The sequence below is a fragment of the Tupaia chinensis genome, unplaced genomic scaffold, assembly GCF_000334495.1.
Source record: "Tupaia chinensis unplaced genomic scaffold, TupChi_1.0 Scaffold000295_1, whole genome shotgun sequence".
Taxonomy (NCBI): domain Eukaryota; kingdom Metazoa; phylum Chordata; class Mammalia; order Scandentia; family Tupaiidae; genus Tupaia; species Tupaia belangeri.
In genome coordinates, this window is record NW_006159783.1 from 33,836 (window position 1) to 46,637 (window position 12,802).

Consider the following 12,802-nt stretch of genomic DNA (forward strand, 5'->3'; position numbering starts at 1 on the left):
CGCAGTCCTTTCTCCTCCATTCTCCTCTCGGGATCTTGGGCACGCACGCACACGCGCCCGGTATGAGTTTTAAGCCACCGGGTCCGGGACACGAACTGCGGTCGACTACGTGGGAATCCAGCGACATAGCCATTACGCTAACTGCTGGTTCCCGAGTTTCATGTCTTAAGTCAACTTTTGTTCACAAATCTGTATATATCAGCTGAACTTACTATTGAAAGTATTTAGATTAAGATATTTTGTGATTCAATACAATGTAGGAAAGAATAAAGGAATGGAAAGCAACTGCAGATGCCAGACACAGGGTAGGAGGAGCATTGGAAATGGCAGAGGGTGAGAAATAGGTGGGAAAAATTTATATATATACAAGAAACAGAGATGGAAAATTATTTGTTGATGATAACATGTATGATTAAGCCACTTTACAGTGTATTCTGGATGGAAAATCTCATTTGGTATGCTGTGGTGATGTTCAGTGAAAGTATGTAAAATAAATAAACTAAGAAAAAAAAGGAAAAGTCATGATGTATTTTTCTGTATAGAAATGCATCATGACTTTTCTGATGATCCATTATATCAGACACTAACTATAATGGTGGAGGGAAAGAAAGGTGTTTTGTTTTGTTTTGTTTTTGTTTTCTGTTTGTTTGTTTGTTTCTGGGAGCTTACTCTCCATGGGAAGAGGCCTGTAATAAAGAACAGGTAAACCAGTACACAAAATCTGAGATGATGACAAGTGCTACTACGAGAATAAAATGATTTCATTTTAGCGATTAATCAGGAGGCTGGTGAGACTAAAGGTGCATGGCTGGAGCTAACACTGCGATGAAGAAGGCGAGTTTATAGGAGATGCCGTGGAGACGTTCAGGAAGCACAATTTGAAAACAGAAAAGGCAGTGACCCTTTGGATCACACGCGGAGAAGCAGCAGTGACCTGGTGGGTGTGTGGTCACGTGGCAGGATTCTGAAGATCTGTACCAGCCTATCTCCATGATAGAGAACTGCACAAGGGAACACCAGGGAGAGGGGCAGGAAACCACCATTACACTCCACAGATTTAGTGTCTGTCTGAAGTTTACTAAGGATCTAAAAGAAGATTTCATTTTTTTTTTTTTACTTTGAAACAGAGTATTTTCACATTTTACAAATGGAAATTTTAAATGCATACCTGAAAATAGTTCCAATTTGCTACCCCTGAAGAAAGGATTACTTAGATGTACGTAAGGAGATAATTCCAAGAAGTTTACTAGAAGGTAGAAATTTTTCTCCAAAACAGAGTACAATATATCAGCCAATGACCTGAAAACAAAGCAGAACATCTACCTTCCTTGGGACATTCTCTGTTGTAACACATAGCTGCACTCCCTAGGCTTCTCCGGAAAGACTCAGATCTCTGCAAAGCTGTGGTAGCTTCTTAACATGGAAGGAGATGTATTAAAATGATCAGAAAAGTTATTTGCCTTTATTTCAAAGTTAACGTCATTTGAAACCTTTTATGGTAAAAGGGTCTACAACAAATTATTTTTAAAGCACTTGGCTAATACCTTAGAATTTCCTAAAGTAGATCAGGCAACCTCTGCCTTAGAATGCAGACACTTAGTACAAATTGAGTGGGGATATACAATGTGTATTTTTCGAAGTCTGGTTCACTTTACTCAACATTGAGTCTTCTATATTGATCCATTTTGAATCAATGATAGGGTCTCATTGTTTATTACAGCTGTGTACTATTTCGTAGTATATAAGTACCACAAGGTTTGTTTGTTTGTTTGTTTTGGATAGGTTTTTCGCTATAGGGCGCGTGCACTCACCAGACAGAGATATAGAGACAGAAAGCGAGAAATCACCCCCCCAGCAGGGATGGTCACGCCGCAATCCCTTCTCCTCCATTCTCCTCTCGGGATCTTGGGGCACGCACGCACACGCGCCCGGTATGAGTTTTAAGCCACCGGGTCCGGGACACGAACTGCGGTCGACTACGTGGGAATCCAGCGACATAGCCATTACGCTAACTGCTGGTTCCCGAGTTTCATGTCTTAAGTCAACTTTTGTTCACAAATCTGTATATATCAGCTGAACTTACTATTGAAAGTATTTAGATTAAGATATTTTGTGATTCAATACAATGTAGGAAAGAATAAAGGAATGGAAAGCAACTGCAGATGCCAGACACAGGGTAGGAGGAGCATTGGAAATGGCAGAGGGTGAGAAATAGGTGGGAAAAATTTATATATATACAAGAAACAGAGATGGAAAATTATTTGTTGATGATAACATGTATGATTAAGCCACTTTACAGTGTATTCTGGATGGAAAATCTCATTTGGTATGCTGTGGTGATGTTCAGTGAAAGTATGTAAAATAAATAAACTAAGAAAAAAAAGGAAAAGTCATGATGTATTTTTCTGTCCAAAAATGCATTATGACTTTTCTGATGATCCGTTATATCAGACACTAACTATAATGGTGGAGGGAAAGAAAGGTGTTTTGTTTTGTTTTGTTTTTGTTTTCTGTTTGTTTGTTTCTGGGAGCTTACTCTCCATGGGAAGAGGCCTGTAATAAAGAACAGGTAAACCAGTACACAAAATCTGAGATGATGACAAGTGCTACTACGAGAATAAAATGATTTCATTTTAGCGATTAATCAGGAGGCTGGTGAGACTAAAGGTGCATGGCTGGAGCTAACACTGCGATGAAGAAGGCGAGTTTATAGGAGATGCCGTGGAGACGTTCAGGAAGCACAATTTGAAAACAGAAAAGGCAGTGACCCTTTGGATCACACGCGGAGAAGCAGCAGTGACCTGGTGGGTGTGTGGTCACGTGGCAGGATTCTGAAGATCTGTACCAGCCTATCTCCATGATAGAGAACTGCACAAGGGAACACCAGGGAGAGGGGCAGGAAACTACCATTACACTCCACAGATTTAGTGTCTGTCTGAAGTTTACTAAGGATCTAAAAGATTTCTTTTCTTTCTTTCTTTCTTATTTTTTTTTTTTTACTTTGGAACAGAGATTATTTTCACATTTTACAAATGGGAATTTTAACTGCATACCTGAAAATAGTTCCAATTTGGCTACCCCTGAAGAAAGGGTTACTTAGATGTACATAAGGAGATAATTCCAAGAAGTTTACTAGAAGGTAGAAATTTTTCTCCAAAACAGAGTAAAAATTATCAGCCGATGACCTGAAAACAAAGCAGAGCATCTACCTTCCTTGGGACGTTCTCTGTCATAACACATAGCTGCACTCCCTAGGCTTCTCGGGAAGGACTCAGATCTCTGCAGGGCTGTGGTAGCTTCTTAACATGGAAGGAGATGTATTAAAATGATCAGAAAAGTTATTTGCCTTTATGATCAGAAAAGGTATTCGCCTTTATTTCAAAGTTAACGTCATTTGAAACCTTTTATGGTAAAAGGGTCTACAACAAATTATTTTTAAAGCACTTGGCTAATACCTTAGAATTTCCTAAAGGTAAAAGTCGTGAAAGTTTTTGAATAACCTATTAAGTAATTATCTCTTAAACCATTAGCAATGTAGTCACTGGTGTTTTATTTTTTTATTTTTTGGAGAGGTTTTCGCTATAGGGCGCGTGCGCTTGCCAGACAGACAGAGAGAGACATAGAAACAGAAAGCGAGAAATCACCCCCCAGGGGGGATGGTCACCCACAATCCCTTCTCCTCCATTCTTCTCTCAGGATCTTGGGCACGCATGCACACGCGCCTGGCGTGAGTTTTAAGCCACCGGGTCCGGAGACTCGAACCGCAGTCGACTACGTGGGAGTCCAGCTACATAGCCATTACGCCAACTGCTGGTTCCCGTCACTGGTGTTTTCTGTAGGCAAAATTGCTCAGGCTCCAGAAAACATTCTGAAATACTCCATGAAGATTATGACTCAGCCATTGACTTGTAATAATAAGGTACTTAAATAGTTCCTAACTCTCACTTATTATAGAGTTCAGACTATGGGATAGTGACATGCACACTTTCTAATATAAAATAAACATTTGGGCACTTTGCAAAAGTGAAGATGCCTATAAGTAGTCCTTTGATTCAGAGGGTCTCTGGAGAAATTAAAAATGTACCTTTCCTCAGTTTCCTCGATGATTTTAGATGCACAGCGGACTTTGAGAAATCTTGCTCTAAACTAGAATCATCAAATGTACACAGAAAATAAATCTTGTGGTCATCTGGTAAAACCTCTCCTTGGAGAGCAGTAACACTAAAATTATTTTCAAGATCTAGCTGCAACATTTGAAAGTGATAGGTTTTGTTTATGTGTTTGCTTATTTGGGCCTCTAATAGATCTTACAAGGATCAACTAAAATTTTCATCTAGGTCATTTCAAAATAATTTTGGTTACTAGATATATTAGTTAGCAAAATGCCATTTTATACTACCTGGTTCTGAGGAACTATTTTAATTAATAAAATTTAACGAGGAGAGGTAGTGATATAAAGTGTAGTATAGAGAATTAAATGATGTTTTACTGCTCCTTTATTCAACTCTGCTACCATGATTATGTATCAATATTCTTTGTGATTTTTTAGAGGTTTTTTCTATAGGGTGCATGCGTTTGCCAGAAAGACAGAGAGAGACAGAGAGACAGAAAGCGAGAAATTACCCCCCAGGGGGGTTGGCCATGCCGCAATCCCTTCTCCTCCATTCTCCTCTCAGAATCTTGGGCACGCACGCACATGCACCCAGCATGAGTTTAAGCCACCACGTGTGGGACTCGAACTACGGTCGACTACATGAGAGTCCAGTGACAGCCATTATGCCAACTGCTGGTCTCAACAATATTCTTAAAATATTGGCTTTTTAAATCACCCCTTTCTCTCCATTTCTTCCTGTAGGGTGTTCACATCACACGTACGTGCCAGGCATGTTTCTCAAGCCGCCAGGGTGTGACTGGAACTGCAATGGGCCATGTGGGATCTGGCTCCTAATACACGGTCACTAACCACTAACTAAGGGACTGGACTGAGTATAATTTTGTTTTATCCTAATATACCTTAATTTCAAAATTTTGAAATAATTTAAAACTTGCAGTAAAGTTTCATACTGTGAAAAGCTCAACCTTTTCTCTGATTTTCCATCTTTAAACATTTTGCCAGTTTAGGTATCAGAAACAAGAAGACAAATATCGATATAATAATTGCATCTGGTTTTGCCATCTCCTCTGGCTCATCTGGGTAATAAATGTTCTTACGCATTCCTCCCAGAGGGGGTGCAGTCTAGGACCAGGCATTGTGTTGAGTTGCCATATTCCTTCAGTTTTTTGGTTTTTTTTTTTTAACCTAAATTGGTTCTTGAGTCTTTTTTGTTTTTGTAATTCATAACGCAGACTGTTTTGAGAAACATGGGATGGTTATTTAAGGGAATAATTCTTTATTTGGAATTGTCTACCTTTTGCAATTATATTTAGATTAGCCTTCTTGACCAGAACACTTTATAAGGATTATATCCAAAGTACATAACATTTACTAGTCTTTATAATACTGCCTTTGGAAAATTATTTATTAATATCACGAGAGAGAGAGAGAGGGAGAGAGGTGCCCCCAGCAGGGTGTTGGTGCCATGACCCATGCCCAGCTTCAGCCCATCCCAGCTCGCAGGCACTTGCCTGTCCGGCTGACATGGAAAGGTGTCCAGACAGGAAATTGCTACAGCTATACCTCTGCAGAAAGAGGCCTGCACAAATAGCTGAAGAATTGTTTGTAGTTTTTTTCTTCACTGGCCTGAGGGTCTACTGATAATAGTATTAAATAATAATTGTCAGGCCAGCAGGTAGTATGGTGGTTAGGGACACTGGACTCCCGCATGGCTGACTGTGGTTCAAGTCTTGGACCTGGCAGCTTACTTTTCTCACTCCTGCTCTCTCTCTCTCTGGTCAAATTAAAACAAATAATAATAATAAATAAAGTTAAATAATTATTTATAAAAAATAATAATTTTATCAATTTTTGTCCAGATTCCCTTTTTTCATTTACTTGTACAAATAAGTGTCCTTATTTGTAGCATTTGTTCTTTACCATACTCTGTGTAAAAATTACTTGGAATGGGTTTCTTTTTAGTTTTTTTTGAACATGGTTATGATTTTTCATTTGAAGTAGTAATTTCAGTTGATTTGGCTTAAAGTTTTTTTTTCCGTCCACCTAGGTTACAAACTTATTGTATCTTTGAAAACAGCATGCTTTCCCAAAGTAACAGTTAGTGTATACAGAACACTTCAGCTCCACTCTCTAACTTCTCCTCTCCACCCCCTTCACACCAGTACTCAACACCTGCAGAAAGGCATTTGAGGCTTACTGTTTTATTTTTCTTATGTTTCATTTTTCAGAAAGAAGGAGATTCTTATATGTTTTCTTATGATGTGACATAGAGCATACACTCTCTTGCATTTGATTTTTTAACTTAATAAACTCTAAACTATTAATGAACTCAACTCAACAACAAAAAAGCAAATAACCTGACTTCACAAAGCAAAACACCTGCATAGGTATTTCTCCAAAGAAGACATACAGGTGGACAGCAGTTATATAAAAATGCTCAGTATTACTAATACTCAGGGAAATACAAACTAAAACAACAATGAGATATCATCTCTCTCCTGGCTGTTATCGGAAAGACCAAGGAAGAGAGACAGACTAACATCCTAGACTCTGTTAATCTATATGAGGAAAAAATTGAGAAACCTCGTTGCATTGCTATTTCTATAGCTTCACATGCTGAGTTTCCACAGACGCTTTCTCAGGGCCGACTTGATCTCCCTGTTCCGCAGACTGTAGATGACGGGATTAAGGGAGGGTGGCAGCACTGCGTACAACAGTGAGGGCAGCAAGTCCCAGGGCGAGGGCGACTTGGGCACTGGCTTTGTGTAGGCAACGGCTCCCGTCAGGAGGAAGGTGGTTACCACCACCAGGTGGGGAAGGCAGGTGGAGAAGGCTTTGGACCTGCCTTGCACGGATGGGATGCTTCGTATCGTATTAAAAATATAGACATACGAGAAAACAATGATGAATAAACAAAAAAGTCCATAAAACATTCCGATCGCCACACTGATATTAATAGTAATATGATCCTTAGAACAAGAAAGCTTTAACAATGAGGGGACATCACAGAAAAACTGAGGGACTTTTCTGGAGCCACAGAAAGATAAGGAGAATGTGCCAGCTGAGTATGTGCCTCCGAAGAATGCCCCAAGGACCCAGGAGGCAGTTGACACGCGTACACAGACGTCCCTGTTCATGATGACAGTGTAGCGCAGCGGGTGACAGATGGCCACATAGCGGTCATAGGCCATGGCTGTGAGGATGAACACCTCGCACCCAGCAAAGTGAATCACCACCAGGACCTGCATCGCACACCCCGGGAAGGAGATGGTGCTCTGGTTGGAGAGAGAGTTGAGAATGGACTTGGGGATGATGGTGGAAATGAGACAGAGGTCAGAGAAGGCCAGGTTCTTCAGGAGGAAGTACATGGGGATGTGAAGACAGGGGTCCAGGGTGATGACAACAAAAACGAGAAGGTTTCCCACGACAGTCGCCACGTAAATCAGCAGAAACAGAACCGCCTGGAGCACCTGGAGCTCCCTGGTGGCAGAGAGGTCTGTGAGGAGGAAGCCCAGCTCTCCGGTGTGGTTGGCCATGTCCTGGCCTCACCCGCCACCTGTGGGGAGAAGACAGCACCATGTCATTGGCCACGTCCTGGCCTCGTCCTCCACCAGTTAGTACCACCAGTGGTTTTCCCGAAGACACAATCTTTCTGCAGAATCCACAATGAATTATTTTGAAAATCCTCTTCTCCCATTTCCCCTCCAAGTCTCCATTCTCTGTCCGTTAGCAGTGAGCGGGGCTGGTTAGAACACATAACAGGCACAGACTCCCTTCAACTGAGAAGACAAGATTTTACCTCTCCTGCTTAGGCAGTGTAGAGATGATACAATGTAACCGTGCAGCAACTGGTTATAGCTACCAGAGAGGAGTCACACTAATTGGCAATTCTCATTTGTTTATTGCTAAGTTAGTTGAGTTAAAATTAACTTTTACTTCAGCCATGTAATGAAGAACATTTTCTTTGGAAGATGTTACAAATGCAAACAGGTAGTTTGCCTGAAAACAACCAGAAGCTTGAGAATACACTAACGAATGGAGATCCTGAATCCGCTAAAGGTTTATCAAGAAAAGTAATGACAAGAAAAAATTTTAACTGAGGGATTAATATCAATCTGATATTTATTCTATAGTATATAGAAAAAATAGGTAGATGAAAAAATAGGTAAATAGAAGAAAGAGGATACATTAGAGGTAACTTAGAAAGATCATTTTAAGGAAAAGAAAACATAAACAAAATATATATACAAAATATAAACCAAGGAAAATATAAACAAAAATGTTAATAGAAGTTAGGAAGTCCTAATTTTATTCAGAATCAAAAAGGCACTCACAGAAAACCACTTCTTACCTCAATCACTCTATTCCTATCTCCTGATGTCAGAAAAATGAGTCTTAGGAGAATAAATATTTGCTAAAAAGTAATAAATAAAAAAGAAGGGTACAAATCTGGGTAAAATTATAGTGAAAGTTTTTATTTCAAGAAAATAAAGAGTTCCCATTCAGGAAAAAAGAAAAAAAAGAAAAAGAAAGAAAAAGAAACAGAACATAGATTGTAGCTCACAAAGAATCCAAATACCAAGGTTTTTTTTGTTTTGTTTGTTTTGTTTGTTTTTTTGCTGTAGAGTGGATGTGCTTGCTTAGGGAGAAACAGAGAAAGGGAAAATGAGTAAATGCCCCCACAGGGGGATGGCATGCTGCAGTCCCTCTCCACCACTCTCCTCTCACATTGCAGGGCAGCCACACACTCGCACTGGTGTAACTTGCAACCCACTTGGTCCAGGACTGGACTGCACAGCCAGCCACATGGCATCCAGCCTTTAACCTCCATGCCACCTGCTGTCCCTCTAAATAGGAATTCTTTAGAAATAAATAGGATAATGCTTTATCACTTATCATTGTTCTTAGCTAACCAATTTTTGAAAGAATCTGGAATAGAAATATTGGTTTTAAATGAGTGGAACCAGCCAGGGGCATGGTGGCTAAAGCAAGTGGATCCTATGGCCAACTGTGTGGTTCAAGTCCTGGGTCTGAAGGCTTGAAAGGCATCCTGGGTGTGTGTGCAAGTGTGCCAAAAATCCTGACCAGAGGCAGCGGAGGAGGGGGCTGTATGTGGCCTCCCCCACAGAGGCACTCGCTCACTCTCTCTCTGTCCCTCTGGTGAGTGCAAGCATCCCGTAGCAAATAAAAAAAAATAGTGAGGAGTGTTTGAGGTCCATATTTCTGTAGAGCTTATCAACTTGTCAGGACAGTTGCAGATGAAACTAAATAAATCTTCTGGCACCTTCTTTACTCTAGACAAGCTCAGAAGTTTTGTTTTCTTTTGTGTTTTTGGTCAGGAAGCTGATTTTCATGGCTGGTGTGAAGTCAACGACTTCTTAAATCCTTATGCAAACTCTAATTTTGCACTGCTTACTTTTGATTGGTTGATTATGGAATAATTTACATATACAATTTATATATTAAATGATTTACATATACATCTGTGCATCACAAAGAACTCAGAATCCACAAACACATATCCTTTTTTATCATACGTGCAAATATCTCCGATATTTTCTGGAAGTAATCCAGGAGTAAAGACTGTGTGAGGCGAATAGTGTAACAGTTCTCTAGGAGAATAATACTCACTGTTTACAGATGGGTGGACGTCGAGGTCACGTTGAACTTTCCGGGCCGTATGCTGTGACGGCACTGCACCGTTGGGATCCGTCACCAGGGCACTGTGGATGTGTATGCTGGCCGCCTGGAGTGGGCATCTCTACCTAATCAAACACAGACAGAATAGTTTGTAGTAAAACTGACAAGAGCCTCAGTTCTGAAAACTGAAACCCTCAGAAGGAGAAGTTGTCCAAAGGCCGTTACTGCTGGAAATGACGTGAGCATGGCTCCGTGCCGAGGATGCGGTGAGGGCCTCCATGCCCATCCTGCCTTCCTTTAGGTGCAGCCCGCGGGTGTTTTCTCCTTCTTTTGTACACGCAGATCCTCAGACACATTCTAATCTATTTCTATATATGCATGTGTGTGTGTATATTTCATGTATGTGTGTACATATATGTATGTATGTATATTCATAAAATGCACATACATCCAAGTTAATATTTTTCAAACAATTTACCCGGGGGCATATGTGCTCACCAGACAGACCGAGAGAATGAGAAACCCCCTCCCATGGGGAAAGGCAATGCTGAAATGTCTTCGTCCCCATCTCTCCCTCCTTTCAGGATTTTGGGCACACAGGCACACATGCCCAGTATATTCTCAAGCCACTGGGTCTGGGACTCAACCTTCTGAGGTGATGCATTTTGATTAACGGTAGCTAGAAGGAACCCAGAGGTCGGCCATACTGAATCCAGTCACCTTAACCACCAGGCCACAGGCTGGCCCAAATTAATCGTTAACACAGGGAAAAATATAGCACTCTTACCTGATTGTCTCACTTTATTCAAATATCAGAGAAAGTACCTGACCTTTCCAAAATAAGCTGGTCTTACTGAACCGGGATTTAGCGGTCAGGGTATTGATTGGTTTTCTCAGCTCTTCCCCGAGTGTGTTTGAGGAACGAGGACTGTGCGATCACCGAGCAGTGGCAGGGCACTGCTGTGAGAAGTCGGCTTCATGGGGCCAGTCTGCCTCCCAGGCTGACCCGAGTGCTCTGGGCCCTGCCGCACGCCAGGGACCCCACCTGCCTGGGAGGCTGGGGTCGAGGACCCTTCTGCGGCAGGACCCAGCCAAAGGTTCTTACCTCTGTTCTCTCTCAGAAAAAAGGAAGGACGGTGTGCATGGGAGCTGGCGTCAGCCTCGGAGCTCTGTTCTGTCTCCCTCCCCACTCATCTGGTGACACACGGTGTCCTCAGTAACGGGACCCAGGCGGCCCAAGGTGCTCGGGGCTCAGCCGCACTCCAGGGACCCCACCTGCCTGGGAGGCTGGGGTGGAGGACCCTGCTGCGGCAGGACCCAGCCAAAGGTTCTTACCTCTGTTCTCTCTCAGAAAAAAGGAAGGACGGTGTGCATGGGAGCTGGCGTCAGCCTCGGAGCTCTGTTCTGTCTCCCTCCCCACTCATCTGGTGACACACGGTGTCCTCAGTAACGGGACTGTAACGGGACAAGGGCGAGCGTCTTCTAAGGGATGAGCTTACAAAGGAACTCTGCGCATTTTGAAGGTTGGTCTGTGTTGTCCTCAAACTTGAGGGACACATGGGCAGATATTCAGACTTCAGAAGACCTTAGAGAGCATATATAAATACTACAATAGCCTTACATTTAGTTCTACTCTAGGGTAGTTTTATTTATTTTTTTCTTTCATCAGCTAAAGTTGGAAGAGTCCTCTGAAATATTTTGATTGTTTTTCACTCATCTATATGAAACCTGGCATTTACACTTACATAGCCGGATGGTGGAGTCTCTACAGGGCTGATCTTAAAGTTCTCTTCCTTTTGGAGTTGTTCTGTATTCCAAGAAATGGAAGGCAGTATTTGAACAGTAGCATGTTCAAGAACTTTTTATTCACTTGCTGAACTTATTTCTAAGGGGTTGCAACCTAATTTAAGGAAAAGCATAGCAGAGCTAGTGAGAACCCAGGGGAGGGTCGAAGGCAGCTCTTAGTCCTACACCGGAGTGTCTGAGACTCTGTGGTCCCCACGCCAGCAGCTCGCCTGCCCAAGTCCCTGCTGTATTCACTGTTTTCATGTAGGGAATACGGGAGCCTCAAGGGCCTCATCAGACATGCCAGGGTCCATTGTCTTCCATCTTCTGTTGTATTTAAACCTAGAAAAATTAAATTTAAATTTATATAATTCCAAATTCTCCAAGAATCTAAATTTTGGCTAATTTTTTGTTTTCCAGAAGAAGGTTTTTCTAAGTCCTACCAGTTCTTTTGCCCAGGCGAAACTACAGAGCCATTGAGTAGCAGAGGGGAGACCAGGGAGTTGCACGAAGTCTCAGAACTCTGGTGGTAGTTGTTGCTCAGAACCTGGTCGATGCGGTCACGCACACTAGGAAGTGGTGCTTGAACTCGGTAAAAGTGCCTGCTGTCCCTGCTGCTCAGCATTAAAAATGCAGCTTTCCATTAGAACGTCAATGTGCTGCTTAAAAGCATCACACTTCAGGGCCCCTTTGCTTCATTATTCAGAAATTAATACATATAATTTTAATTTGTCAGAGGTCACGTGTGCTCACCAGCGAGAAAGAGAGAGAATGTCCCCACGATGGGATGTGGCCCACTTCTCCATCCTCTTGGGGCCCGAGGCCCACACACACGGCCTGGCATGTCTTTCAAGCCACTGGGCCGGGACTCCAGCCACAGAGCTGGCCATGTGGGACCTGACTCCCTTGCCACTGGGCCAAGGCCCTGCCCTCAGAAATGATGATGTTGCGGGGATCTCTTTTTTTAATTGTAAAACAATATTTTCTTGACTCCAACAAACTTAATTTGTATATATAAACATGTGTGTGTGTGTGTGTGTGTGTGTCCAGAGAGAAGAACAAAAAAGCTCCTTAATTCCTGGGCTATCAGAAAGTCGTGATGCATTTTTGCATAGAAAAATATATCATGACCTTCCTGACAACCTAATAGATGTGTGATAGTAATCTGTGTTAAGAGGGTTTCCAAAAGATGCAGTGAAGAATGAAAGTCTTTTTTTATTCTTTTTTTTTTTTTTTTTGGGGGGGTTTCTCACTATAGGGGCG

General features: G+C 41.9%; 1 protein-coding gene across 1 annotated transcript; it reads right to left on the reverse strand.

Annotated features, from left to right (window-relative positions):
- Window positions 1–6,723: 6,723 nt before the first annotated feature.
- LOC102500024 (olfactory receptor 14A2) lies at window positions 6,724–7,650 on the reverse strand. Its single transcript, XM_006150796.1, has one exon. The coding sequence runs from the start codon at window positions 7,648–7,650 to the stop codon at window positions 6,724–6,726; it is 927 nt and encodes a 308-aa protein (XP_006150858.1).
- Window positions 7,651–12,802: the final 5,152 nt, after the last annotated feature.